The sequence below is a fragment of the Thamnophis elegans genome, chromosome 2 (assembly GCF_009769535.1).
Source record: "Thamnophis elegans isolate rThaEle1 chromosome 2, rThaEle1.pri, whole genome shotgun sequence".
Taxonomy (NCBI): domain Eukaryota; kingdom Metazoa; phylum Chordata; class Lepidosauria; order Squamata; family Colubridae; genus Thamnophis; species Thamnophis elegans.
Genome location: NC_045542.1, coordinates 137,545,940 through 137,572,041, shown reverse-complemented (window position 1 = coordinate 137,572,041; position 26,102 = coordinate 137,545,940). Strand labels below are relative to the sequence as shown.

General features: G+C 36.4%; 1 protein-coding gene across 3 annotated transcripts in view; it reads left to right on the top strand.

Moving 5' to 3' along the window:
- Positions 1-26,102, top strand: part of ATXN7 (ataxin 7) — a 123,435-nt gene that overhangs the window by 69,325 nt on the left and 28,008 nt on the right. For all 3 annotated transcript variants that reach the window (XM_032208801.1, XM_032208803.1, XM_032208802.1), the window contains one exon: positions 4,660-4,764. In XM_032208801.1, coding sequence (XP_032064692.1) covers positions 4,660-4,764 — 105 coding nt within the window. The remainder of the gene's footprint in view (positions 1-4,659; positions 4,765-26,102) is intronic.

Below are 26,102 nucleotides of genomic sequence, written 5' to 3'. Positions count from 1 at the left end.
CTGCAAGCCATGAAGAATCATCAGAATCTTGAATTGTACCAGGAAACATACAACAAACAATCATGATCTTATATGACAACTTTGGGTTGTCCTAGTTAATGTGGGCATTTTGTACTAGTTGCAGATTCCAGGGTAAGGATTATGCATTCTCAGTAAATTTTAAGTTTAGCAGACTTTTTTTACTACTGTAAAATATTATTTCTCACAGCAAACTCCATAATCTCTTCTGAGACTTCCACAACAGATGTAGAAGTCACGGATAGAAATGTCCTTTTGATTCATTCAAATTCCTTTGATTACGTATGTTATCAAAATAAAAATTGATCCTCAGAACAAAAAGTGTTAGTATAAATATCTATGTTGACATATTAAAATAAATACATATTGAAGAATTTCCTTCAGTAAATTGTCAATCATAGAAGGATTAAAGTTGGAATTCTAAAGAAATACAAAGACCTGCAGTATTTATTTCCCTTACTAACTAAACAAATTGCTTCCAAAATATTTTACCAGCAGCCCTAGATTTCTTAAAATAACCAAGAGTTTAGTTCACTGTATCATGTTTGTGAAACAAATATAAATGATAGATAATCCCTAGTTGTGTGGGAAATGTTTCATACTTGAAGTGCTTTGTTTCCAGCATGAAGAATTTCATACATTCCCACCATAGTTGTAATCTGAACTAAAGTTAATAGAGTGTACTGTATTCATTATTGTTATAATTAATAACAAATAATTAAATACCCGCTAAACAGATATGAAAAGTACACCTCTCCAACACACTTCTGTGTTCTGTTTGTTTTTTGCCTTAACCACAGTTATGTTAGAATCTATGCTATACCAGTGCTAAATTAGTTACAAAACTATGAATATTATGTAGGCTGCTTTGTTGAGTAAAGAATTGAAATTATTTAGCTTTTAATTGTGAACAATAATTAATGTAGTGTGTTCAGTACATAATACAAAAATTAGGATGATAATGCCAGTGCAGTTATATCGGAAGCATGAAAATTTTGAATAGGTATGGATATCGATATGAATGACAAATTTAACAAATACCATAGATTACAACTACATAAATGAGCCCTCTGAGGAACGTCCATCTCATATCTCCTTTAATGCACCGATAAAGAGATTCAAAGTATTCACTTCCGAATTCATAAATAGAATTTAAGTAAACTGAAATTTAGAAAACTGTAAATTCTAAATTATGATTTGTTTAGCTTTAGAACAAATCAGCACTAAATGTTATTTTCAGATACTGGCTTGTTTATGAATTAATGTTCAAATAATCCTCAACACTTTTGGGCAAAGGACTTGTGTTTGTGTGTGTGTGTGTGTGTGTGTGTGAGGGGGGGGGAGAGAGAGAAACTGAAACTCAGAAGTGGGCATTTGTTCACATACCAGGAAGACAGGCTTTCCTATTGTATCTGAACTCAGAATGTGATTGTCTACAGCAGGGATGTCAAACTTGATTTCATTGAGGGCCACATCAGGGTGGTGTTTGACCTTGGGGTGGGGGTGGTGGGTGTGGCCAGTTTGACATCACTTGTGTTGTGGTGGCCAAGTGCTAAGGCAGGACTTCCCTCAGACCTTCTCTTATTCTCATAATCTGCTTGCTTGCTTGCTTGTTTGCTGCAGCCTGGAACCGCCCAGCGCCTTAAATGCTCTCTTTCCTCTGCGATTGCAAAAATGGGACTTGTATTCCTTCTGGCCAGATCCATCTCCTGGACCAGGAGCAGAAGTTGACTGCCCTCTGACTGGGTTGTCTGGAGAAGGGGAGACCAAGCAGCAAGCCACCTTGCCTTATGTCTCTCACACAGTGCCTACTTCACCTGTCCCTTCTCAGACAGTTCCAGGCAGTCAAGATCACCACGCTGCCACTTGAAAACACTGTTATTGCATTCTCTTTCATGAAGTGCTTATTGCTACTGCTGCTATTGCACCCCGCTACAGTATCTCTTTGCTGCATAACATATCTGGGCAGATTTGGGGGGAGATGGATGGAAGAGGACCAATCTCCTCTGCACGAAGGCTTTTCTCAGGATGCTAGATCTCCACTTTCTCTCTGGAAAAAGCTATTGACATCGTCGGGATCATGGCTAGTGAAAGAAGTGCAGGATGGAAAGGAAACTTCAGAATGCGGCAGGTGCCAGGCTCCAGGGGGATTCCTGACCCAGTGCTCCTGCATTCCGAAGTTTCCTTTCCATCCCATGCTCTTCCCTTGCTGAACCCCCCACCCCAATGCCCCCCGGATCTGTCATGCAGTGCTTATGCTACTGCTGCTATTGCGCCCCGCTACAGTATCTCTTTGCTGCATGATAGATCCGGGCAGATGAGGGGTTGGTGCAAGGGAAGAGGACAAATCTCCTCTGCATGAAAGCTTTTCTCAAGATGCTAGATCTCCACTTTGTCTCCGGAAAAAGCTGTTGGCATCATCAGGATCTTGGCTAGTGGAAGAAGCGTGGGATGGAAAGGAAGTTTTGGAATGCAGGAGCGCTGGGTCGGGAGTCTCCCTGGAGCCTGGCACCTGCTTTTGCCCCAAGACTAAGGAAGTGGGGTTGCGAAGAGGGCTGTGAGCAAGCCTGGTTGCCCCCAGAAGCATTTTGCAGGCCTCCCAAACTTTCTGTATGCCCCATTTTTCACAAAAAAAACGGGGCATGCAGAGGGTTTGGGATACCTGCAGAGTGCTCCTTGGAGCTGGGGAGGGCAAAAACTTTTTTAAAAAATTTACCTCTTCAAAATCTTGGTACGTCTTATATTCCGATGCGTCTTATACTCCGAAAAATATGGTATATTCCTGTATAACTGCTTTCTATAAAGTAATATAAAACAAAGTTCCAAATATTTGATTGTTTTCTGAACCACAACATATATAAAGATATTCTCAGGTTGAACGAGTCTGCTGCTGACTGCATCTGGGTATTTTTCTTGGCAGAGTTACAAAAATAGCGTCAGACCATTGCATTCTTCCAAGATTTGTTTAAATGGACTTCCCACCCTAAGGCTCCCGTTGTGGCTTTCAATTTAGGCCCCCATCCAAATACTGAGACAGAAGCTACAACAACTTGTTAGCCACTTTTAATTTGTTTTAGTTGTACAGTAAGCTTTGAAGGCAGGGGATCTTAAGCCGGGGTCTATAACTTCGGGAAGGGGGACTGTCAGCAGTTGGTTGCATTCACAGACATCTAATTGAAATGTACCATACCTTGTTAATGAATTATTGGATTAATAAAGAAACATATTTATTACTATATTACATATTTGTAATTTGAGCGCAATTGGTTTCATTTATTTGTAATATCACATATTAAATATATTTAGCATGTATTTTATAAGTATAATTACATTTTTCTGAGAAGGGGGTCCATGGGTTTTGCTAAACTCTCAAAGGGGTGGTGGTGTTCATGACCAAAGATTAGGAACCCTTTTCTAAAATGTAGCTTGGAATCTCTATCCTGAGGATTTTACGTAACATATTCTGTTAGCCATGTTACAAGTAGTTTATAAAATTTTTAAAGAAAATCTAATTTAAAACACTAAATGGTGTTTAATGTTTATTAATAATGAAAATGCTAAATAGGAAGTTAGTGAAGTATGGAGGGTTTGGGGGTTTTTTACATTTATTTTCCTGTTCGTTTTCTCTCACTTTCTCTAATAAGATTTATACCTCTGGGACCATTAGATGGTTTAGTTATAATATGCCGATCAGTCAAACTAAAACTTAATTCTTCTGATTGTGCTAGGAAACAAAGCCCAGAGTATCCATTGTTACATACAGGTGTTTTATAGATTCATAAATAGATAGTGAAATGGCTGGCATATAATTTTAATAAATATTCTATAACTCCCTACATTTGTGCAAGCTGGATCACAAACAAACTGGGCAACTTTCGGTATAGCTTCAGTAAGTTATTTTTGTACTAATTATTAATTATTCTGCCCAGGCTTAATAGTGTTTTGTTTAACATAGTATAAATTTGTTGCTTTTTCAGTTGTATGTCAATTATAGCAAAGTAATGACAAATATCTTATTTATGGTAAAGAAGAAAGCAAAATACATTTGGTAAAATATGAGAAAGTCTTATATTATATGCACCTCATTTGGCTGATGATCTTCTTTGGAGATCCTTTTATTTTTCTCACCATTCAAAAAAAGAGTAAAGAGACCTGGGATAGAAATTTTCTAGCTATAGCTGAATGGGGCGGAAATTATGTTGGGGTAAATATGTTAATTTGGCGTATTCATATTTAGTTCTAGGAAATTGTTTAACATGTTTTGCCTGTATGTGTCTGCAAAATAATTTTCAAAATATTTTGAACATTTTATCTCCAGTCTTGGTTTTTAAATATTTTTCCCTATTCTTAACTCTCTTGTATACAGTATCTTATGTTGTTAAATTATTGTGTTTTGAATTGGAAATCACAGGGAGCTTTTCTGAGGAGCAAGGTGACTTTTGAAATGCTTTTATAAATATAAATAGTTGAATAACTGCATGTCCCTTTGGGCTTTTGCCCCCTTGTGTATTTGAAATACAATATCAGAGTTTCAATTATGGTAACATCAAATATTACTTTTATATAAATTTAACACTGATTCTGATTAGCAATGAGATGTAGATATAAATATATATATATATATTGTCCTTTTTATTGTAGATATGCCAATATTTGGTCTTTGCCCAGCTCATGATGATTTCTATTTGGTGATGTGTAACCACTGTAATCAGGTCGTAAAACCACAGGCATTTCAATCACATTATGGTAAGTACTGGACCGTTTTTTAATTGTCAGGGTTTGAAGATTAAGCTTCGCAGCTTTTAATTATCTTTGTTTATTATCTTAAAAGCTGATGGTGCATTTGCATTATGTAAATATGTAAAAATATGAATTATTCATTAGTATTAAATTATAACAAATAACTGGACATTTTTAATGTTTAGAGAAATGTTAGCACAATAACTATAGAACTGTATTATTTAGCCTTTGCACATTAAAACTAGGAATGTTATTCTTTACATTTTTATTATAAATCAGGCTTGGATTTTGGCCTTATAACTACTATTATGTGCTATCAGGATGGAGTCTGGGTTTGGTAATTTAAACCAGTTGTGCAAATAATACTTCGGTAAAAATGTACATTTGAATGCCTTTTCCACTATATGTTCAAACTTTGTTTTATGGGGATTCTAGAGAGAACATCCTTGTCTGCAAAAAAATGTTATACATAGGATTTAATATGCAATCAGTTATCAAAAGTAATCATATCTGGGTAAGAGGAGTACTCAGTTGTACCTTTCAACTTTATCTTTTGATTTGTGGTTTATGTTATGCTGTTTAAAAATGATCTAGTGAGGCTCAACTAGGTGGCAGCACTTAACCTGTTCTGGTTGATCTGAAAAGGCTGAGCAGAATCGACTCAGTTAGCATTTTGGCTGGAGAAATTCTAAAGCTGTAGGCTGCATTAACATAGAAATGTTTCTAAAAAATACAGAAAGAAAACAACAATTGAATTTTCCTTAAAATATAGTATATAAAAGTTCTAAACAAAAATATCAAAATCTGTGTCAAAGTTCTTTACTGCTGCTTAGATTTTGTAATCAGGTTGTGAAAAGTTCTCATTGGAAAAATGGGAATACAGGAAGAAATCGACTTCTACTTACAATTTCTTTTATTTATTTATTAGAATGGGAGTTCCTAATGTTGTGGCATTTCATGTTTTGAGCATTGTGTGCTCCTTTATAGAATCACTGCACTTGAAGAGGTTAAATCAGAAAGCTATTTATCAGAAGTCAAAGCTGTGAAGATCTTCCCTGTTATTTATTTATTTATTTATTTATTTATTTATTTATTTATTTATTTATTTATTTATTAGACTTCTATAACGCTTCATAGGGCTTTCAGCCCTCTCTAAGCGGTTTACAAATTTTTTAGCAAATTGCCCCCACAGTCTGGGTCCTCATTTCACCCACCTCGGAAGGATGGAAGGCTGAGTTGACCTTGAGCCGGTGAGATTTGAACTGCTGAACTGCAGATCACAGTCAGCTGAAGTGGCCTGCAGTACTGCACCCTAACCACTGCGCCACCTCGGCTCTCAGTTAATGACTTTCAGCTCTCCTTCTTTTCTTCTTTCCGCCATCTTTTCTTTTTCTAGACTTTACATTTAAAATTCCAATTTCTTCATTTGACCCTCCTCTTTTTCCTCCTCTCCATTGTTTCCTCATTTTTCTTCCTACTTTTTATACCATATCAATCTAATGCCCCAAGATATTAATTTAGCATATAATGGGGTTTAATGTGGGTATATGCCTTTCTGGCTATTTATCTCATTCATTTTCTTTCATCAAGTATTGACACACACACGGTTCTCCTGTTGTAAGAATTATTCCCTGTAGCAGAATAAACTTTATTGCACTTCTTTTGCAAACGTTATGATTTATTGGTGACTAGCCATACCCACTTTGGAGGCCATTCTTTAGGAGCATCTATGACATTCTTTCAATTTCTAGATCAGGAGTGGGGAACGATGGCCTTTTTATGACCTGTGGACTTCAGCGCCCAGAATTCCTGAGCCAGCATGGCTGGATCAGGAACTCTGGGAGTTGAAGTCCACAAATCATAAAGGGGCCATTGTTCCCCACCTCTCTTCTAGATGTAGCTACTGAGAGACTCTTAACATATTCAAGTAAAATTTGATTCATACAAACCAGTGTTAAAAGCAAGAAGAAAACAAAATGCACCAGCACAAACAGTGCTTCAGCAATACTGTTAATGACAGATTATACAGTAAAACGAACACCAATAACCACAGCATTTTATCAGCCACTGCTAAATGCTAATTTATGGAAACAAGGAGAAAGATCATGCAGAGGCACCAGTACTTTAAAGGAAGTATTGCTTTTATAACAACCTATCACAAAAGAAACTCTTCGTAATATACAGTTTTGGGGTTATATTGAAAACATGGCTCACACCCTTCTTTCTATAACTTGACCGCAAATGAAACTTGAAACTTGAACTTATAACTACAGTATAACCTAAGAATTTCTCACTTTGCGTAATATTGTAATAGACACAGGGTTCCAGGCCTTGTTTACTTATTTTATTGGAAGGGCTACTCCATTGGCAAAATTTCATTAAACGATGTACTATTTCAGTTACAAAGTAATTGGTTAAAGTGACTTACTGAAACACTTCCTTCACTGAAGCTGAAGTGCAAAATGCTCCTGGGGAAATGCCAGAGTACTCTGTGTAGCGGTGATACAATTTCACACAGCTCTGCCAAGAAGAAATTAAATCAACCATTGCTAGAACTAGAGATTAAATCCCATTGCTGGAATCTAGAGTTGGTGAACTACTGTTTGAAGACCGGATAAGCATTTATATGGAACCAACTCAAGTTTTAATGGTAATTTGTTAAACTATACACAGTAATTAACTTAGGCTTTTTGTTGGTAGTCAGCCACAACTTGTGCCTGTCTGGCACTAGACAGATAGGCTGGATTCCTTGCTGTGAAGAAAAGGAGGAACAACCAAATTTATTTTGGCAATTAAGTCACAGCAGATGGGGAATCTAGTGTTTCAGATACTACTTAAAACACAATAAGATTTTTAGAAACTATTTTCATCCTAATTGCAATCTACATGTATCAAATGAAACTGACTTTTCTGCTTGACTATTATGTTGTCAGTAAGACTTTTAGTGGACACTAATACACTAATATATTATGTCGATTGACACTGCAACTGTGAAATGAATTTAAATGTGTCTGCAGTTTTAGAAAACCTTGGTTTTTTCAAATACAAAATATAAGAATCAAAATTTTGTCCCAAGTGAAATGATCATCTTTTTTTTCTACATTTTGTTCTTCTTTGTTGAAGATGATCCTGTCCCAACATCACCTATAATGCTGAAGACCTTCCTCAATACCTATACAATCTCATCTCATGAATTGTTTCTTCCCAATATTTGTTCCTCTCAACTCAGCAGATAGCTTATATAACACAGCAATTTATAGAATATTTAAATCATGAAAAAAATATAATGTAGGATCTAACACTTCAAACCTCATTAAAGGGAAAAATATGTACTTTCTTCAGTATGAGATTGAGATACCTGTTGTTTCCATTAAAGAAAAGATTTGATACTCATCCATCCACACTTTAGCAGAAGATCAAAATAAGTATTGTGGAGTTGGGCTGTAACCAACTTCACAATATAATCTCCTTGATCTCTCAGTGGCCTTTGATACCATTTATTTTCTCCCTCTTTCTGGGCCAATTTAGGGGATTAGAAGTGGGAGGCATGCTATTAAGTTGGTTCTCCTCCTTTCTCTGGGTCTGGCTCCAGTCAGGGTTGATAAGGAAGGGGAGATTGAACTTGAGGCCCCTGCTTTGTAGGGTGCCACAGGGCTCTATTCTCCCTGCTCTTATTTAATATCCACATTAAGCTACTGGGTGAGGTTATCTGTCGGCATGATGTATGCTGATGACACTCAGTTATACATCTCTGCCTGGACCAAACAGTTGATGCCATTGAAGTTCTTTCTCAATGCCTGGAGGCTGGCAAAGGGAGTTGGGGAGGTCAGATCTGAGAGAAGAAGCTTCAGCTCAACCCTGTTTTGGGTATCTCATGGTAATCCATACAATACCACTGCTCTATTAGCTGCATGGGCTCCCAATGAGCTTCCAAGTACAATTCAGAGTGCTGTTTGTCACCTTTAAAGCTTCACGTGGCTTTGGGCCAGGCTGTTTGTGAGACTGCTTATCTCCCATTGTCTCTGCTCGCCCCATCAGATTTAGGAAGTAAGGTACTGTATATACTCAGGGTTCATTCTATTAAGCAATGTTATCCTGTTGGATCCTTCACTCATGCCTTATCTGTGGCAACACCTTCCCTATGGAACAACATAAATTGACCCTGAACCTCTTAGCTTTCTGTAAGGCATTAAATAACTTGTTGCCCCAAACATTTGGGCTGGGTAGTTAGGAGAGTTTTGTTGTTTAATGTGATTATATTATTATGTATTCTTTTATGAGTTAGATTGTTTTTGTTTTCTCTAGGGTTTGGTTTTCGTTAACTGTTTATGGTGATTATTTTAACTCTTATATACTTCCCACTTTTGGTAGGAGGGAAGCCTTATAAATTGTTTAAATAAAGAAATAAGCCTTTCTCTAAATCAGAATTTATCCCTTTTCTAATCAACTAATATTGAAGTCTTTTTAACATATCTACCAAATAAATCTGGGTAGCACTGTCTCAAAAAGGCTATCAAAGTTTCATCACTAAGGACTGAACTATATCATATAAAGACTAATATAAAAGGTTAAACATAATTCCTTTTTTAAATGAAAACTGCATTTCCTTTTGAAGTGTTTCTCAATAATCATAAAAAATCATTCGGGAAATACTTAGTACTATATGAATAATTAAATAACATTCTCCTCCCTGCCATGCTAATAATATTCTTTTGAAAACAGTGGAAGAGAATGTTTAATATTGAAAGCACTATGAGTATGCTTAAGATAAAGGGACTACTTACCATCAAATATTGTATAAGTCATTTAGGAGTAGATTGTACTGTATGTCATGGGAGGATTGACATACCGAATTGGCTTCAAGCCCTTACTAATATACATAGGATAGTGAGTGATTTCTGATGGGATGGAGAGCAAGGGATATTTGAGTTTCCAAAGATTGTGTTTCAGTAAGGGTTGTTAAGCTGTTGCTTGCCTGAATCTTTACTTTAAAACAATTTTAGATATTATCTCTTAAAGCTGGGGTGGGAAACAATGGTCCTTTATGACTTGTGGACTTCAACTCCCAGAATTCCTAAGCCAGCATGGAATTCTGGGGGGTTGAGATCCACAAGTCATAAAGGGGCCATCGTTCCTCACCCCTGTCTTAAAGATTATAGCATTTAATCTAATGTGGTTTCTGATAGTAGGATTTATACTGTCCTTTCAAGAATTACATTGCACAATTGCTGAAAGGAAGCTTGTTTTAGGAAATGAGTCTGTTGAAATTGAGCATTCTAGTGCAGCCTTTTTGAACCTTTTTAGCCTGCATAGGTGAGCCTTTAAAATAATTTTCAGGACTCAGGAACACTTGCATAAAAATCACAATAAATACAAAAGCTTCAGTATACAATTCACCTCTAACCCACACAATCCGTAGTTTAACTGGAAAATTAATGATGGTAGTTGTATTAATTATTATTACTGGTATGCTCCCAAATTGTATTAATTATTAAAGGAAATTTGCAGAAGGAACAAATAACTTTTTGTAGCTCTTAGAATTCTCATTGGTTGCATAGTTGAATGTCAGAAAATTGCTAAAAATCAGCAGCATAGTTTCCACATTCTCAATAATTTTGACAGAACAAAATAAAAACTATTGTATAAGCTCTGAAATAGGCAGAGTTTTAAAATGAGTAATCTTCCAATTCCTTTATAAGATTTAGAACACCTAACAATTTTAACCCTGATCACTTCGTACAGAATCATTGCATGATTATTGGTTTGTTTGTTAAAAGTTGTATATTGTTTATTTAAAAAAACAAACTCCCAAAGAATGTATAATAACAGCAATATACATAGGTGGTTGTTTGTAACGGCACGCAGTCTTGAATGGAGTTTTTATTTTTTATACTAGTGTAAGATCTGTTGAATTATTCTTCCAAATAAATCCCATTTAAGAAGAGCCAAGGTGGCGCAGTGGTTAAATGCAGCACTGCAGGCTACTGCTAGATCAGCAGGTCAGCGGTTCAAATCTCACCGGCTCAGGGTTGACTCAGCCTTCCATCCTTCCGAGGTGGGTAAAATGAGGACCCAGATTGTTGGGGGCAATATGCTGACTCTCTGTAAACCGCTTAGAGAGGCCTGAAAGGCCTATGAAGCGGTATATAAGTCTACTGCTATTAACTATAACTATTATTTCACATATTTCTTTTCTATAAAATTATTTAGAAGGTTGTATACATAGGAACAAAATAAAGCTGCTTCCAGAAAAAAGTACAATATTTTAATGGAATGATTGTGGTTAGGATAAAAAAATATTCTGAGGCACATCATAAAAGGCTCATTTTATCTTATAACACATATTGTTTTTGACAACTCCTACATCTGTCATCTTTCTTCAAAACTCTTTGTGTCTTTATCCATTACTGAGCCACGGTAGTGCAGTGGCTAGAGTGCAGTACTGCAGGCTACTTCTGCTGACTGCTGGCTGACTGCTATTTGGCAGTTCAAATCTCACCAGGCTCAAGGTTGACTCAGCCTTCCATCCTTCAGAGGTCGGTAAAATGAGGACCCAGATTATTGTGGGCAATACGCTGACTCTGTTAATGGCTTAGAGTGGGATGTAAAGTATTGTAAAATGTTATATAAGTCTAACTGCTATTGCTGTTAACTGAAGAAGTGTATGTTATTTATATTTTCCATTGATGCCTGCTGGCCCTCTGATCACATGACTGAGATTTGCAATATTTTTGACAGTTTCCAGCAAAAAAAAACCCTCCCTTTCTGAAGAATGACTACATGATTCATTTAACAACCATGTGATTTGCTTTATGATCATGAGGGTTGCTTTATGACCCTCTTAAAAACTATTATAAAATTGACTACATTTACGTGATGCCTAACTTACAACCACAATGACTTACAGTCAAAATTTGAGGCTCCATTATAGTTGTACATCAAGGAGTACCCGCATGGTACCCAACTCTCAATGCTCTGGAGAGTTTCCAATAAAGAAATTACAATAAAATCAATAAAAAATAAAAGATGGCAAGATCAACAGAACAGATGCCTTGAAATGAGGGATGTCTCTCTTTCTTCCCAAAGGCATAGGTGAAAAGTTAAAACTATTGGATATAAAATTAGGGGACTGGAGGCTAAAACATAAAGAATGGTTGCAGGAACTGGGTATGTCTAGTTTAATGAAAAGAAGGACTAGGGGAGACATGATAGCAGTGTTCCAATATCTCAGGGGCTGCCACAAAGAAGAGGGAATCAAGCTATTCTCCAAAGCACCTGAGGGCAGGACAAGAAGCAATGGAATAATGAAGGAGAGAAGCAACCTAGAACTAAGGATAAATTTCCTGACAATTGCAACACTCAATCAGTTAAACAACTTGCCTCCTGAAGTTGTGAATGTTTCCAAAACTGGAAGTTTTTAAGATGAGACTGGACAATCATTTGTCTGAAATGATATAAGGTTTTCTGCTTAAGCAGGGGGTTGGACTAGAAGACCTCCAAGATCCCTTCCAATTCTGTCATTCTAAAATGTTTTTTTAATGCATGGGGTGGAAAGAGGAGGAGCCAGGATGTGAGGATCATTCATTGAGCAATTAGCTGCTTCCTACCTCATAAGCTTCTTTACTGAGGCTGTACATTTTGTTTTCATTGCTAATTCGGCAGTTGGCAATCTGAACACAATCCTAGATTACCCTGTGCCATTTGCAGTGATTATAAATGCCAAGTGAGGAAACATGGGAGGGGGAAAAATATCCTTCTTTCATAAAGTTCCTCCTCATTCACATTTGTTCTTTAAGGTCTGTCACCAGCACATTTGGTATGTTGGAATTAAAACTAAGAATATGGTTTGAGTATGTTAATACTGTAACCTGGATTATGAGTACATATTTTTACTGAGCTGCTGCAACCATAGTTGAAGCATCTGCTTTTATTCCCAAAATTTTAACTTAACCTTTGAAATATAATAACGTAAAGTTGAGAATTTTCTCTGCCTCAGATATGATATATCCTCACATTTCCATGGCTTTTTATTATCTATTTCTAAAATAACTATCAAGATCCATTTACCTTTTTTCCCTGTACTTTAAAACTATTGGTAATTATGAACGATAGGAATACAATTGCATGAAAAGATGGAGTTTTATCTATGACACTTACAGATATAGTTGGGGGTGGGGTGGGGAAATCATGTCATTCCATGGAATAAGTGTCTGCAAAACCAAACTTAGAAGCTGTTTCCCAAACAACAGGAAAAAACTTTCAAACAATACAGCAACTCTAATCATTCAACAAAAGTGGATTTGCACGATGACCCTAAAATGGGTTACTCGGCCCTGTATAGAGCCCATTTCTGTATTGTTTATTGTGTCTACAGCATCCAGAACTTGATCACCTATTACTTAAGATCTCATCAACAGTACTATATTTCAAAGAAAATATGCAGCATACATATTTTGTAGAGCAGTTAAAAGACATATAATAGATCTAAATTAATGTGTTAATAGTGTCATGATAGTTGTTGCAATATGCCGCTGTAAAATACTCTGTAATAATCTCTGATATATAGCGAAGACATAGTATGTTATACGTAGTAGACTAGTTGCTACCTATTTACATCAATTAGCAGCACTAACTCTTTTTCCAGTTATGGGCAGTGTCATCGCTGTCGCGTAGGTTTTCACAGTAGGATCCTTTGACTGTCAGTTCATTTGCAGAGTGTGCATTTGAATTAGCATGAAGAACAATGTATGTGATTTGTGTAACTACACCCTAGAAAAGCTGGAAGTATTTAGACTTCACAGTTTCCCCTTCTCAGCATGACAGCTTAAAGTAGGTTGCTACTAGCATTATTCATGCAGAGTGATCTTAGAACAGCAAAGTTGAGGGAACCAGCTTTCTCTTCGGTGATGCGCTTTGAGCTTTCTCTCTTCTTTGCCCTTTGCCATCATCTTGGATGTTGTCAGATGGCTGACGTGAAAAGAACACAATTGCTGTTATTTCACTAGATTTTGTTCTCTAGAACAGACATGCAGAGCATGGGACCACCTGGTGCACATACACGCATCGTTAGCCATTTCTTCTATTTCAATCTTTCTAAACCAGAAATAATTCCATTTGACAGCTAAAATTTAGTTCAAATACTACTCAGATTTAAATGCCTTTTTAAAGCTGCTAACTGGAAAAACTAGCAGAATAGAAGAGAAATCTGCACTTCCCAAACTTGGTTTATATACTTACCGTAATTTTTGGAGTATAAGATGCACTGGAGTATAAGACGCACCAAGATTTTGAAGAGGCAAATTTAAAAAAAGTTTTTGCACTCTATAAGCCTCCTAAAGGCTCTGCACGACCATTTTAGTGAAGGGGGCAAGGTTTCAGGAAGCAAAAAATGCTGTATTCAGTGTATAAGACGCACCCAGATTTTCAGCCTCTTTTTTGAGGGAAAAGGGTACGTCTTATATTCTGAAAAATACGGTACTTTATATTTGTACTATCACACACTGAACAGATGCCTGGCATTCTTTCCTGTGTATCATGTAATAAACAATAAAAAATAATTGAAAGCCGTATCGCAAATAACATAAATTGTGTTACCTAATTATATTAGTCTAAAATTTTCCATTGTTACATTTTCACAGATTTCTTAAGTATTAGAAAGGGAGGGTGCCATACAGGTCTCCAAAGACTATTCCAGTGGGGAGACGCTTCTCTCCTTGAATGTCTTAGAATTTTAAATTTACAATAGAACTGGTAATTTTTTTAATTTACTAGTTCTATATGTCAGGTTTTTTTGAAGATAGATTATTAATAGGAACATTATAATTCATATGCATTTATCTGCTGGTTTCATTTCTTCCAATAATATCTCATGTAGGTCGTCCACAGTTTGCAACAGGTCACTTAATGATCATTCAAAATTATTATGGACTTCAAAAATACTAGCGATGACCCATCCTCAAAATTGTGATTTACGCACATATGCTGTGGTGAAGTGATCACATTTTGGACACCTGACAGCTGGCATGCATTTACAATCCATTTCAGCATCCCGTTTTAGGATTTTTTGCCATTTTCCAGCAGAAAAATGCAAAAAAACCCACCCATTGGAAATGCTGGATTCACTTAATGACCACAGGATTCACTTGATGTTCATGGTGACCCATTTACATGGCCATTATAAAAATAGTTGTAAAATCATATCCAGTAACATAGATGTACAACAACTTACGACCAAAATGTCTGGCTCCATTTCCATTATAAGTCAAAGATTACCTGTGTTAAAAAAATAAACAGTAGTTTTGAGTATCCTAAATAAATTATATATATATATATATATATATATATATATATATATATATATATATATATATATATATATATATATTTGTCAAAGAAAGTAAAAAACATCTTTGATAAATGTAATACCAAATTTGTAGATCATATTAATTTTTATTTTTAAAAAGGTGTGTGTAGTCCTTTAGATTAGATATATGGTTTGATAAAATAATTGTACCATGAATATTGCTTTTAGAATGCAGTCTCAGAACAAATTAGTGGTACAGCAAAAATTCAGTTTTTGAATACAGTACACAGAATTACACTGTGTTTAAGTAATAGATGTAATGATATTATTAAACAATTATGTAAATGTTTAATTTTGTGATGAAGTCATCACAGATGAGGTATTCCTCAATTTAATGGAGAATTGGGTAACCTGAACACAACTTCTTTTTTACCGAGCCATTAAAGCAAGGTTTCACTATAACAGAAAATATAAATACTGGTAACATAAAGATTGGCAGTGGGTAAAATCCCAAAGTCCCAGGAGGCAACTGGATTTTCTTGTTTCTTCTTTGAAGATATTTTGCTTCTCATCATAGAAGCTTCTTCAGCTCTGACAGGATAGTGGGGAATGGAATGCCTGTTGGCTGCCTGCAGAGCTGAAGAAGCTTCTTGGATGAGAAGCGAAATGTCTTCAAAGGAGAAACAAGAAAGTCCAGTTGCCTTCTGAAAAAGCACCTTTGGGACAACCATGACCTGGATGACTGAGAATTTATATAGACTTTCAGTGGATAAAATGTTTCTTAATATAACTGTATCTTTATCTAATTCTCCTTCGCTATTTATTTCCTGAAGTACACCCTTCTCCCTATTTTCCTGCTTTCCATTAAAACCATACCTCCCTTTAGGTCTCTTGTATCTTTTTCAAGCTTTTTCGTCATCCCATTACTCTCGCCTCCCGTTGTAACTTCCCCTAGTAACCCTAACAATAGATATCCCTGATAGGAACTCCTGATATGAAGCAATTAAGAGTTTTGTCATCAGCACATCTAGGTTATTGATGTTTCTTCTTCCAGTTTTAAAACCATATAAAATGATGATAAAGTAAACATCTGTCTCCAGCAGATTTCTGTTTTCCAATATGCCAGCTGGCAACTAGAATGTCTGTCATGCCATGGGTGACCTTGTGGAGATTATTATTCTTCACGTGTACTTCTGCTGTCCTTCATTCATCCCTCCTAAGAACAAACACACCTGCCACAATAGGACAGACAACAGAAATGGTGGTAGTGGTGGTGATGGAATTATACCTGATAGCTGATATAAAATCTAATCTTTTTTCAGACTGAATATATTATGTACAAATACCAAAAAGGAAAGTATGGCTCATCATGATCCATTCATTTTTATGATTTTCTGTTTATCCTGCTTCCTCCATGTCACACTGCCTAAGTTTGGTTACTGGGTAATGTGCTCATTTTCAAAATAAACTAGAGTCCTATCTCAAGATTATTCTGTAATAATAGTAATAATAATAGTATTATTATTCTATACTATAGATCTCTGCAAAAATGGTAAGTTATGCAGAAGTCTTAGATGAAAAAGGAGAACTAAAATCAGTACAAGATCTGAAAACACAAGGAATAAATATGAAATGGTGGCCCTATTTACAAATTTAAACAAGATTTTTAAAAGATTGGGAACAATACGGAATACACAAGAAACAAATGGAATTAGATAAAATATTATTAGGAACAAGAGGAAAATGATTACTAGATTATATAATTTTCTTTTAAGATATAAAATGGAGGAAGAGACAGTAAAAGAGACAATGATTAGCTGGGGAAGAAATGTTGGCCATAATATAGAGATAGAAAAATGGGATAAACTATGGGAAAGAAATTATAAATTTACAACAGCAGTAGCTTACAAAGAAAATATTTATAAAATGTTTTATAGATGGCATTTGCCTCCAGTGAGATTGGCCAAAATGTACCCAAATTTATCTCCCAAATGTTGGAGATGTAGCCATAAGTCTGGAACATTTTACCATATGTGGTGGATGTGTCCCATCACAAGGAAATACTAGTGCAAAATTCGGAAATGGTTGGAAGAAATTATAGAGCGAAAAATAGAACTGAAACCAGAAGCATTCTTATTAGGACTATTAGACCAAAAAAGTGGATAAACAATCTCAATACATAATCATACACATACTCACTGCAGCCAGGATTGCTTTTGCACAAAACTGGAAAAAAATCAATACACCCGCAGATGAAACAATAATTAGAAAAGTACTCAAATGTGCAGAGATGGACAAAATGACAATAGAATTAAAAGAAAGAGAAGAATCAGATTTCTATAAAATATGGAATAAAATTTATAAGTGGCTAGAAAATAGAAGCTAAAACAGAAAATAGAGAATGTAAATATATGGTGATATAAATAATCAATATTAGTATAAGTGTTAGCGCTACTATTGTTATATTATAGGACAAGGTAAAAGCAATAGGAAGACAATGCAGAATGGAGAATTATAAAGGCTAAACAGGAAAGCCGATATAGAAGGCTGTATAATTACTTTATATTGTTATATATGTTTTGTGTTTTGTTTTTCTTGTGTTTTTCTTTCTGTTTTTAAAGATTAAAACATTTGTTAAGTTCCAATTAAGCTTATTTTTTTTGCTCATGTCTATGCCCAGGAATATAGTCAACTAAGGTCGCAAATATGATTTTCAAAAGGCAACTGGACTTTCTTGGTTTTTTTCTTGAAAACGTTTTGCTTCTCATCCAAGGAGCTTCTATTGGATGATTGAGAATCTCCATAGCCACTTAAGTCAACTAAGGATTAGCATTATTTTGGCACTAGATAAGGATTAACAGAGTTCAAGAAGGGTTGAACGTAGAGACTTTAGGCTGATTCCTCTTTTGACGCCAATCTCAGGCTTTGCAACTCCTTCTACAATAATGTTTCAAGGCAAAAGATTAACTTGAGCAAAACCAGCCTTAGCTTCAAAATGAGTTCATGAAACTGATGTTCAAGCTATTTCAGTTGTTTGACAACTATTGGTACATCTAGTTTGTCAATTCTGTTATGGAATTGAGTGTGTATATGTGTGTATATGTGTGTGTTTGGGACCAGTAGTATTACAGCTATTAGTGGTGAAATATCCAGCCTTTGTCACTGAGATATTCTATGGTTTTGTACATATCAAAACACCTGGGGAGGATTTATAAGTTATTTAGATACAGCAGGAAGAAACACAGAATATTATTTTTGTTCCTCTGATTTTTCTGATTTTGCGGCTTTTCCATGGATCAGCAGAAGTTCAGCCAAATGCAGACAGATGGTATTGCTTTCCGAGAATCACGTAGAATGTAATTATAAATAAATTGTTACTACAGCAACATTTAAACACCTAATGCACCTTTCTGACAACTATGGTATCCAGCCTTTGCCTAGATATTTTGGTTTCTAATCGCATCCAATTCATTTTTAACTGAAAATGATCAATTAACTGAAATAATCAAATTATTTCTCAGTTTCAGTAATTTTAAATAGAATTGTTGCCATCCTTATGTACTGTGTGATATATAGCTCCTGAGACAAGAGTATTAGAAATATTTAATACCATATTAAAATTTTAAAATCTCAAAAAGTTAATTCTTTAGAACTGTGACATTTTATTAGTGAGACTCAGGAAATTTTCCTGGAGCAAACAGTATAGTCTTAAGGAAACACTGTTCAACTTGAAATTCACACAGAATTTTGCAGTGATTTTACTATACAATATCTAGCTTAACCCTACCTTTACAAAGAAAAAAGTCTTTTATCAAGAGCAGACATAGTATCCAATTCATTCTCTGTCTCTCTCTTTCTCTTTCTTTTTTTCTCTCTATCACACACACACACACATACACAGGCAAACACTGGAAGAGCCTTGAGTTAATCAAATTGCAGTTTGGCAGGGGTGCTAGAAAATATTCTAAGGGGCTAAAACTCCTTAAACATGATGCTGTAGAACTGTGAAACGATCCACAAAATTAAAGCAGCTATCATGTGAGATACAAAAATTGGAAAAGGAAATGTATCTTCAGCTATAATGTAGGGAAATGCATATTTTTCTGCTGTTATTCCAGGAATCCTTTGAGATATACTAGGAAATCCAGTGAAAGGGGCCTATTCATTGCACCTGATTTCTTCCATATGTAAACCCCATTTAATTTAACCCCATATTCATTTAATCTTAATATTCCTAAATATCATTGTCAGATTGTATATTGTATGTTGCTTGCTCTTGTGCTAATCTTTAGTGTTACTCTAATACTCAGTAAAAGCTGCCAGATGTTATTAATGCCAGTTAGGTTTTATCTGGGGAATAGTTTGGAGAATATATATGTTCTTATATATTCTGCATCTTATGAGGAAGAGCTTATTGGTTGTTCTAGTAAAAATATTAACCCAGAGCTTGTACACTCTGAACCAATAGGAGAGGAATTGTTGGGGGAAGGGAGGTAAACATACAATTTTAATAAGTAACTAGACAAGTGTGGCTCATTGGGTCATATATTTAGAGATATTGCTTGACCTATATAGAGAATAGAAATGACCAGAAGCAGCCAAAAAAAAAAAAATTAGTCGGGTGGAAGTGACCTTGTCAGCTTCCGCATTGAATTTGTGGGAAGATGACTGTGAGCATTAGACTTCCTTCCTTCCTTCCCTATACAGTTTTCCTCCCACCCACCCTCAACAATGGCACTAATGAACTTGAAAAGTTCTTTAAAATTCAGGGAGATATTTAAAGATTAAAGTAACCCATATTAAACTCTATCGCACAAATGCCAAGAGTTGATCACAGGAATTGTCTTATGATATCTTGTATTATGTCATAAAATGCTTTTGGACTTTGGGCTCATTTTATAAGTTAGCCCATTTGAGGTACCTTAATTGAAAATGGGTTTTCCTATGAATCACTGTTTCAGCCAGTTAAAGGTTACATGCATGAGAGTTTTAGTACAGATACTGTAATTACAGCCATAATTGAACCCACAATTATGTTCATATGCCATGCTAGTCATTCAGCAGGTCATTGCATGAGCTGATCAACTTTTTTTTTTTTGGCAGTCATTAACTGAACACATTGTCTACAATAGACAGTTTTTTTCTGGAAACTGGAAGTAAAAGCTGGTTTCTGAAAAAATACATTGGGAATTCCTGTCATACGACTGCAGGACACTACAAATAGCCATCAATGTAGGCTGGTTGCTAAGTGCCCAAAATACAATCATATGACCGTAGGTGGCCTTGGCTGTTGGAACTTCAAATCCAGATCATAAGCATCTTTTTGGAGGTCCATTGTAACTTTGAACAATTGCTAAGTGACCAGTCATAACTCAAGGACTAGCTGTAGTATATAAATTACTATTACTGATAAAATAATTTGCTATTTGATGTTATTTATTAATAATATGAAGTCTTATATGCATTAAGGGCTGATGACTTAATGTCATTTACGAGCAGTAGGATTACTGCATTATCCCTATAATTATCTATTATTTATTATTATTATTTATTATTATTTTTTGCTACCCATCTTGCCGCATGGCAATTCTGCCTCCAAAATATCCTCTTTTTTGAGAAGCCTGTTGAAGGAGTTATATATGGTACGTCTGATTATTAAAATAATTTTCCTATAATCTAAAACTAGTTAAACTTAGTGAAATTTAGTGACAATAGATATAGTTAAATAAATAATTGATAATGATATAATGTATACATGTGTTTTGCTATGATAAGTAATAATTGGATATGAATTTGAATGGTACCTATGAGAGGAAGATTAGAAATTTTTTTGGTTATATATAAAGGTTAATAAAAAAAGAACTAGGTTAAATTTAGTTAAGTTTTGTTAATTAGGGGTGGAAATGTTATGATAAAGGACAAAGTCAAATAAAGGAGGGATAACGATAAACAATGTATATATATGCATGGGTACAACATAAGGAAAGCAGATGTAAATTGTAAACACTGATTTGGAAAGGAGGATTAGAAATTTTTGTTAGTAAATATTATGGATGTTTAGCCAGAATAGGCCATAAGGATTCAGTGTTATTGGAGGATATTAGAAATAGCAAATGAAATGCCAGTATGTGGTTATGTTTTAAATCTTGATATATTTTATGATGAAGGACGTTTAAACAATTATAGTCAAATGAAAATGGAGGTATGATGATGGTAGTATGTATAAATATATCTGAGTTAAAATACTTGAGTTAATATGAATTATGGTTGATGACTGTGGAAGAGATGCACGAAGTCTTTTGTAACCAACTGATACACTTTCTACAGTATGTAAAGAAGGAGGATTCTTTGTGTTGTGTCTGCTTTGAAAATTAAAAATAAAAATATATATAAAAAAATAATAATAATTTTCCTATTCACAGTCACAGTGTAGATTTTAAATCAGAAACAGATATATTTATCATGTATAGTGGAACGATTAAAGCAAATATTTTGCAGCGAAAAAATCCTAATCATTTTTAGTTCATGAAATGAATTCTGTATATACATATGCACACAAAAACATGGACACTTGCATAAAATAATATCCCTAAGGAATGTTGGAAATTTCCAATGGAATTAGATGAGGCATATGGATTGTACACAAGAGCTGCAAAACAAGAAGTGTGAATAGTGTAGTGGAGTATGAAATTCTATGAACAAATGTTACGTATGCAAGATTATGTTTATGGTATGTTTAGTCTGTGAAATGTGTCAATGCTATAATTCAGTTACTGTATTCTGAAATCATGGCAAGGAGATACATAATGAAGAATGATACATTAGTCTTGTATTATAGCTGCTCACTCTAAAATGCTTTAGCACTCAAACTGACGTACTGATGATAGAGTAGTCTCTAGAAAGTTCTTAAAATTGGATGCTGTTTTGTCTCACTGATCCCATAGAGTCCATTAGTTGTGTTATGCAGAAGTATCCCTAACCCTGTGATAGACAGAGAAATGTTAGACAGATATTTGGGCTGGAATGGGACAACTCAATGTGGACAGCTCTCTGCCGCCAGCTCACTACTGCCGAGTTGCCTCTGTCAACTCACCACCACCAAGTCATTTCAGGACAACTCAACATGGCTGATTCTCTGTGGAGACAACTCTGTGGATAGCCAGAAGGAGAGCCAGGCGAACAAGCAAACTACACATTTCCACACAGACACATGCCACTGCTACCACTATGCCAAGCTCCAGGCCATTTAGAGTTCAGGCTGTTTGGTAGTGGCAGAAGTGTTCTGGCCATTTGGCAGTGTTGGGCAGGGAGGCAATGGAGGCTGGGCACTTCCCATTTTCATACATCCTGCCAGAGTTCGACATGGCAGCAGTAGCGGCAATGGGGTGTGTGAAAATGGGACAGGCCCTGCCCCTCCCCGTCATCCTCCCCGTCCACTGCCACCGCCACCAAATGCCCAAACACCACCACCACTGAATTGCCAAACTCCGAACAGCCTGGAGTTTGACAAGGTGGTGGTGACAGCAGTGGGGTGTGTAAAAACAGAAAGCCATTGCTGCTGCTCTGCACTCTGCCGATCCGCTTGGTCCCCCGGCTGCCCGGCCACCTCTCCCTCCGACTGCCTGTGGCTACTTGTCCCTGCAGAGAATTAGCCATGTTGAGTTGTCTTGCGATGATTTGGTGGCAATGAATTTGCAGAGGCGACTTGTCGGTGACGTGCTTGCGGTGGTGAGCTGGCTTTGCTGAGCTGGCCGCACCGAGTTGTCCTAGACCCTATTTGGGCTGTAGCCCTACCAGATTCAGACATGGTTAAGTTTTCCTACCATGGAAAACAAGGATCATTCCCTTGAATTTGTGTGCAGATTTCTGAGCAGCCTGGTGTAGTAATGCATTCTGCACAAGCTGCTAATGAATATTGTGTCTACTGTTCAAAAAACGATTTGGACTAACTGCTTTGGACTTTGTGTGGGCACAGTATCTCTCTGTTATTCATCACAGCACTGATGTCTTTTTCTTTCCTGGGTTTCAAATAAGCCTGTAAAAATGCCAGTGGTTTAAGGGGTAGACTCATTAAAATTAATGCAGTTCTTGTAGCAACCACAACATGTTTCAGGCTTGAGTAGAGATAAGCTGGAAAAAGATAAGCTTTTTTAATGAATTGCTGAAGGTGCTGTACTCGTGTGAGGTCCTAAGCAGTTCTTCCTAATTGTTTTTGAAGTGCACACAGCCCTAGTAATCATTTGTGGCAAAATGATTAGAGTTATGACATAGGAGTGCTGGTATGAAAGAACAGGTATTCATGTAAGAATGTACCGATAAGATAAATAGTCTGGTAAAAAGAAATGTTACTATCAGAAGATAGAAGTAATTTTATAGGACCATTATGAAGATTTGTTGTAAGGAATTATTGTTATTATAAAACATTGTATTAAATAGGTTTGATAATTTAGTGTTGCATGAAATTTTTATTATACTTTTTATGACAAGATATTTTAATAATATGTGAACAATTTTAAAGAAACATAAAATTGGAACACTGAGTAATTATCATGGTAGATTTATGGAAGAACAGCCTTCTCAAACTCTGGCAGGTTTTTCTACCGGAGGAATTTACTCACACATTCCTCTTTAGATAAAATTAGATTCCACCTCCCTGTTTTTACTAGTTATCTGCCAGGACCTTTGTGACTCAAATGCACATTACTGTATTAGCAAATGTTACATAAAACTAAATACGGGAGTCTGTTTGGAGCTTGTAAGCAAACTTATTAAGCAAAACTTTGGAAGCAATTTGCAGCAAAACACATATTTTGTCAATGAGAAAACAAAACACTTGCTTTCCAGAACAGCCTTTTTATATGGCATCAGGCTTGAAAAACTCTGCTTTACTTTTTGAGTGCAGCTTTGAAAGACATTTGGCAGGAAGCCCAGTTCTGAATGGAGTTTGCAGAAGGTTGGTATAGTTCTGTACTAACATGACATGTTGCAAAGAGAATTACACTTGATAACGTTTTTCTGACATTTGCTTGTTCTGACAGAAGTGGAAGCTGAATAGCAGTGAAGTTAGATGGCTTTTGCAGTGTTAGTTTGATCGGAGTAGATAATCTCAAATAAGGGATTAACTGCTGCAAGCAACTCACATTAGCCATTTTGAAATGTAATTTGGCCAAAGTTCAAAGCAGACGGGGAGCTGAGTTTCCTATTAACTCAGACAGAATGCTGAGGTTTGCATGGCAGTGTTTGAAACATAGTAGATTTTTTTTCATAACGTATAGTAAAAATGTGTAACTGTTTACAGAATTGATGCTTACCATTCTAAGATTAAGATTTCTGCACGCTTTAAAATCTTGAATTTATTTTGTTGGGAATATTTGTGATTAAAGTGCACCTGTAATCAAAGTTCAGGTTTTGCTCTTTTTCAAACCTACTTTTGCAGAAGTTTGAAATCTGTGCTTGTATAAAAGCGGAAGCTGTTGTAAAAGAAACAACAAAAGATATAAATAAAATGACTTTGCAGCCCTGAAATTTGAATACTACTTAATCAGTGTATTATTAAACATAGAATTTAGCAGTTAAGATCACATATAACTCTTTTTCAGTTCAATGAACCGATACAGTAATTTTAGGTCTTTTTGTTTACAACAGAAATAATATTTTTTGCAATGAAATGTAAATGATAAGCAGTTGGTCAGGCTGAACATAACCAGTTATATTTTTAAACTTTCATGGCAGTGCTATCTGTTTTTAATACAGAATAAATTCAGTTGTGTTTTAATGCTTCAAAATAAGGTTTGCATTCTAAAATTATTAGACATTTATTATAGTGACTTGGTTCCATAATAAAAAAAAGATTTCTCCAACGTTGGTGAAGACAGCGGTCATGCACGGTTTAACTCAGTCAGTAACCAATAGAACTGAGTCTACCAAGTGATGTCATCGCCTCGGGGGAGTGTCCTCCCACTTTTCTAGACTCAGTTTGATCGAACTGGCTGTGCTAACTGCTTTCTCTTCAACTTTAAAAGTTATTTAAATCGTATTTACTTGGATGTTGTTCTAAATTTCATCTAAATTGGAAGAATCAGGATAGCTCTTTAAAGCTAAGTCTCTCAACTAGCCCGGGGCTATGGGAAGAAATTTTTGAGGCTCTTGTCTCTGGAGATTGCTGGCAGAGAGCTCTCCGGCAAACAGTGCCTCCTGGCAATGGCCGTTGGAGGCCCCGCTCTGCGCTGCTACCTCTGCTGGGCTATGCACCCCTCCAAGCGCCGCAAACCGGCCCCAGAAGCATCTCCCACGGAACCTTCCCCCAAGGCCCCCAGGGAGTCACAGAGGGGTAATACCAAGCCACAGGCCAGGGCTAGTGCCACCCAGGCTCCTCCCTGCAAGGCCAGGGACAAGGCTAATCACACTGAATCCCATCTTTTTCAGCCCCAAAGAAGCCCGGGCCAAGTGGAGGCTTGCCTCCTCTCCCTATTCTTCATCCCTTCTCTTTGGAGCCCCATTGGACCCCCTTTTGGTGGAGTCCAAGGATAAGCGGAAGGTCTTGCAGCCGGCCACTAAGAAGCAGGAGGGCCGAAGCCAATCCTTTTATCGCAGACAGCCCTTTTGAGGTCAGGATGGGAGTTCCCCCAACTCCTGTCCACAGCGTCAGGCTCCTCCCAGACAGGGCCCCTCCTTTAATAACAGGTCAGGCAGAAACAGCCAGAGATTCCAGCCCAGAAAGTCATTCAGGGACAATACCAACTGATTCTTCAAGAGGCAGAAGTGACTGCCTGAAAGATCTCCCCATAGGGGGTCGGCTGTCAACCTTTGCAGATCGTTGGGACAACATCACCAATGATGCGTGGGTGAGATTCGGTCTTTTCTTGGATTTGCGCTCCAGCCCTCCAAACCACTTTGTCCCTTACCCCATTTCCAGGGATCCTCAAAAGAGGCTCCTAGTGGAGCAGGCCATCCATCACCTGCTCCTCATACGGGCCGTTCAACCTGTGCCTCCAGGCCAGGTGGGATGGGGGTTCTACTCTCATCTCTTTATCGTGCCAAA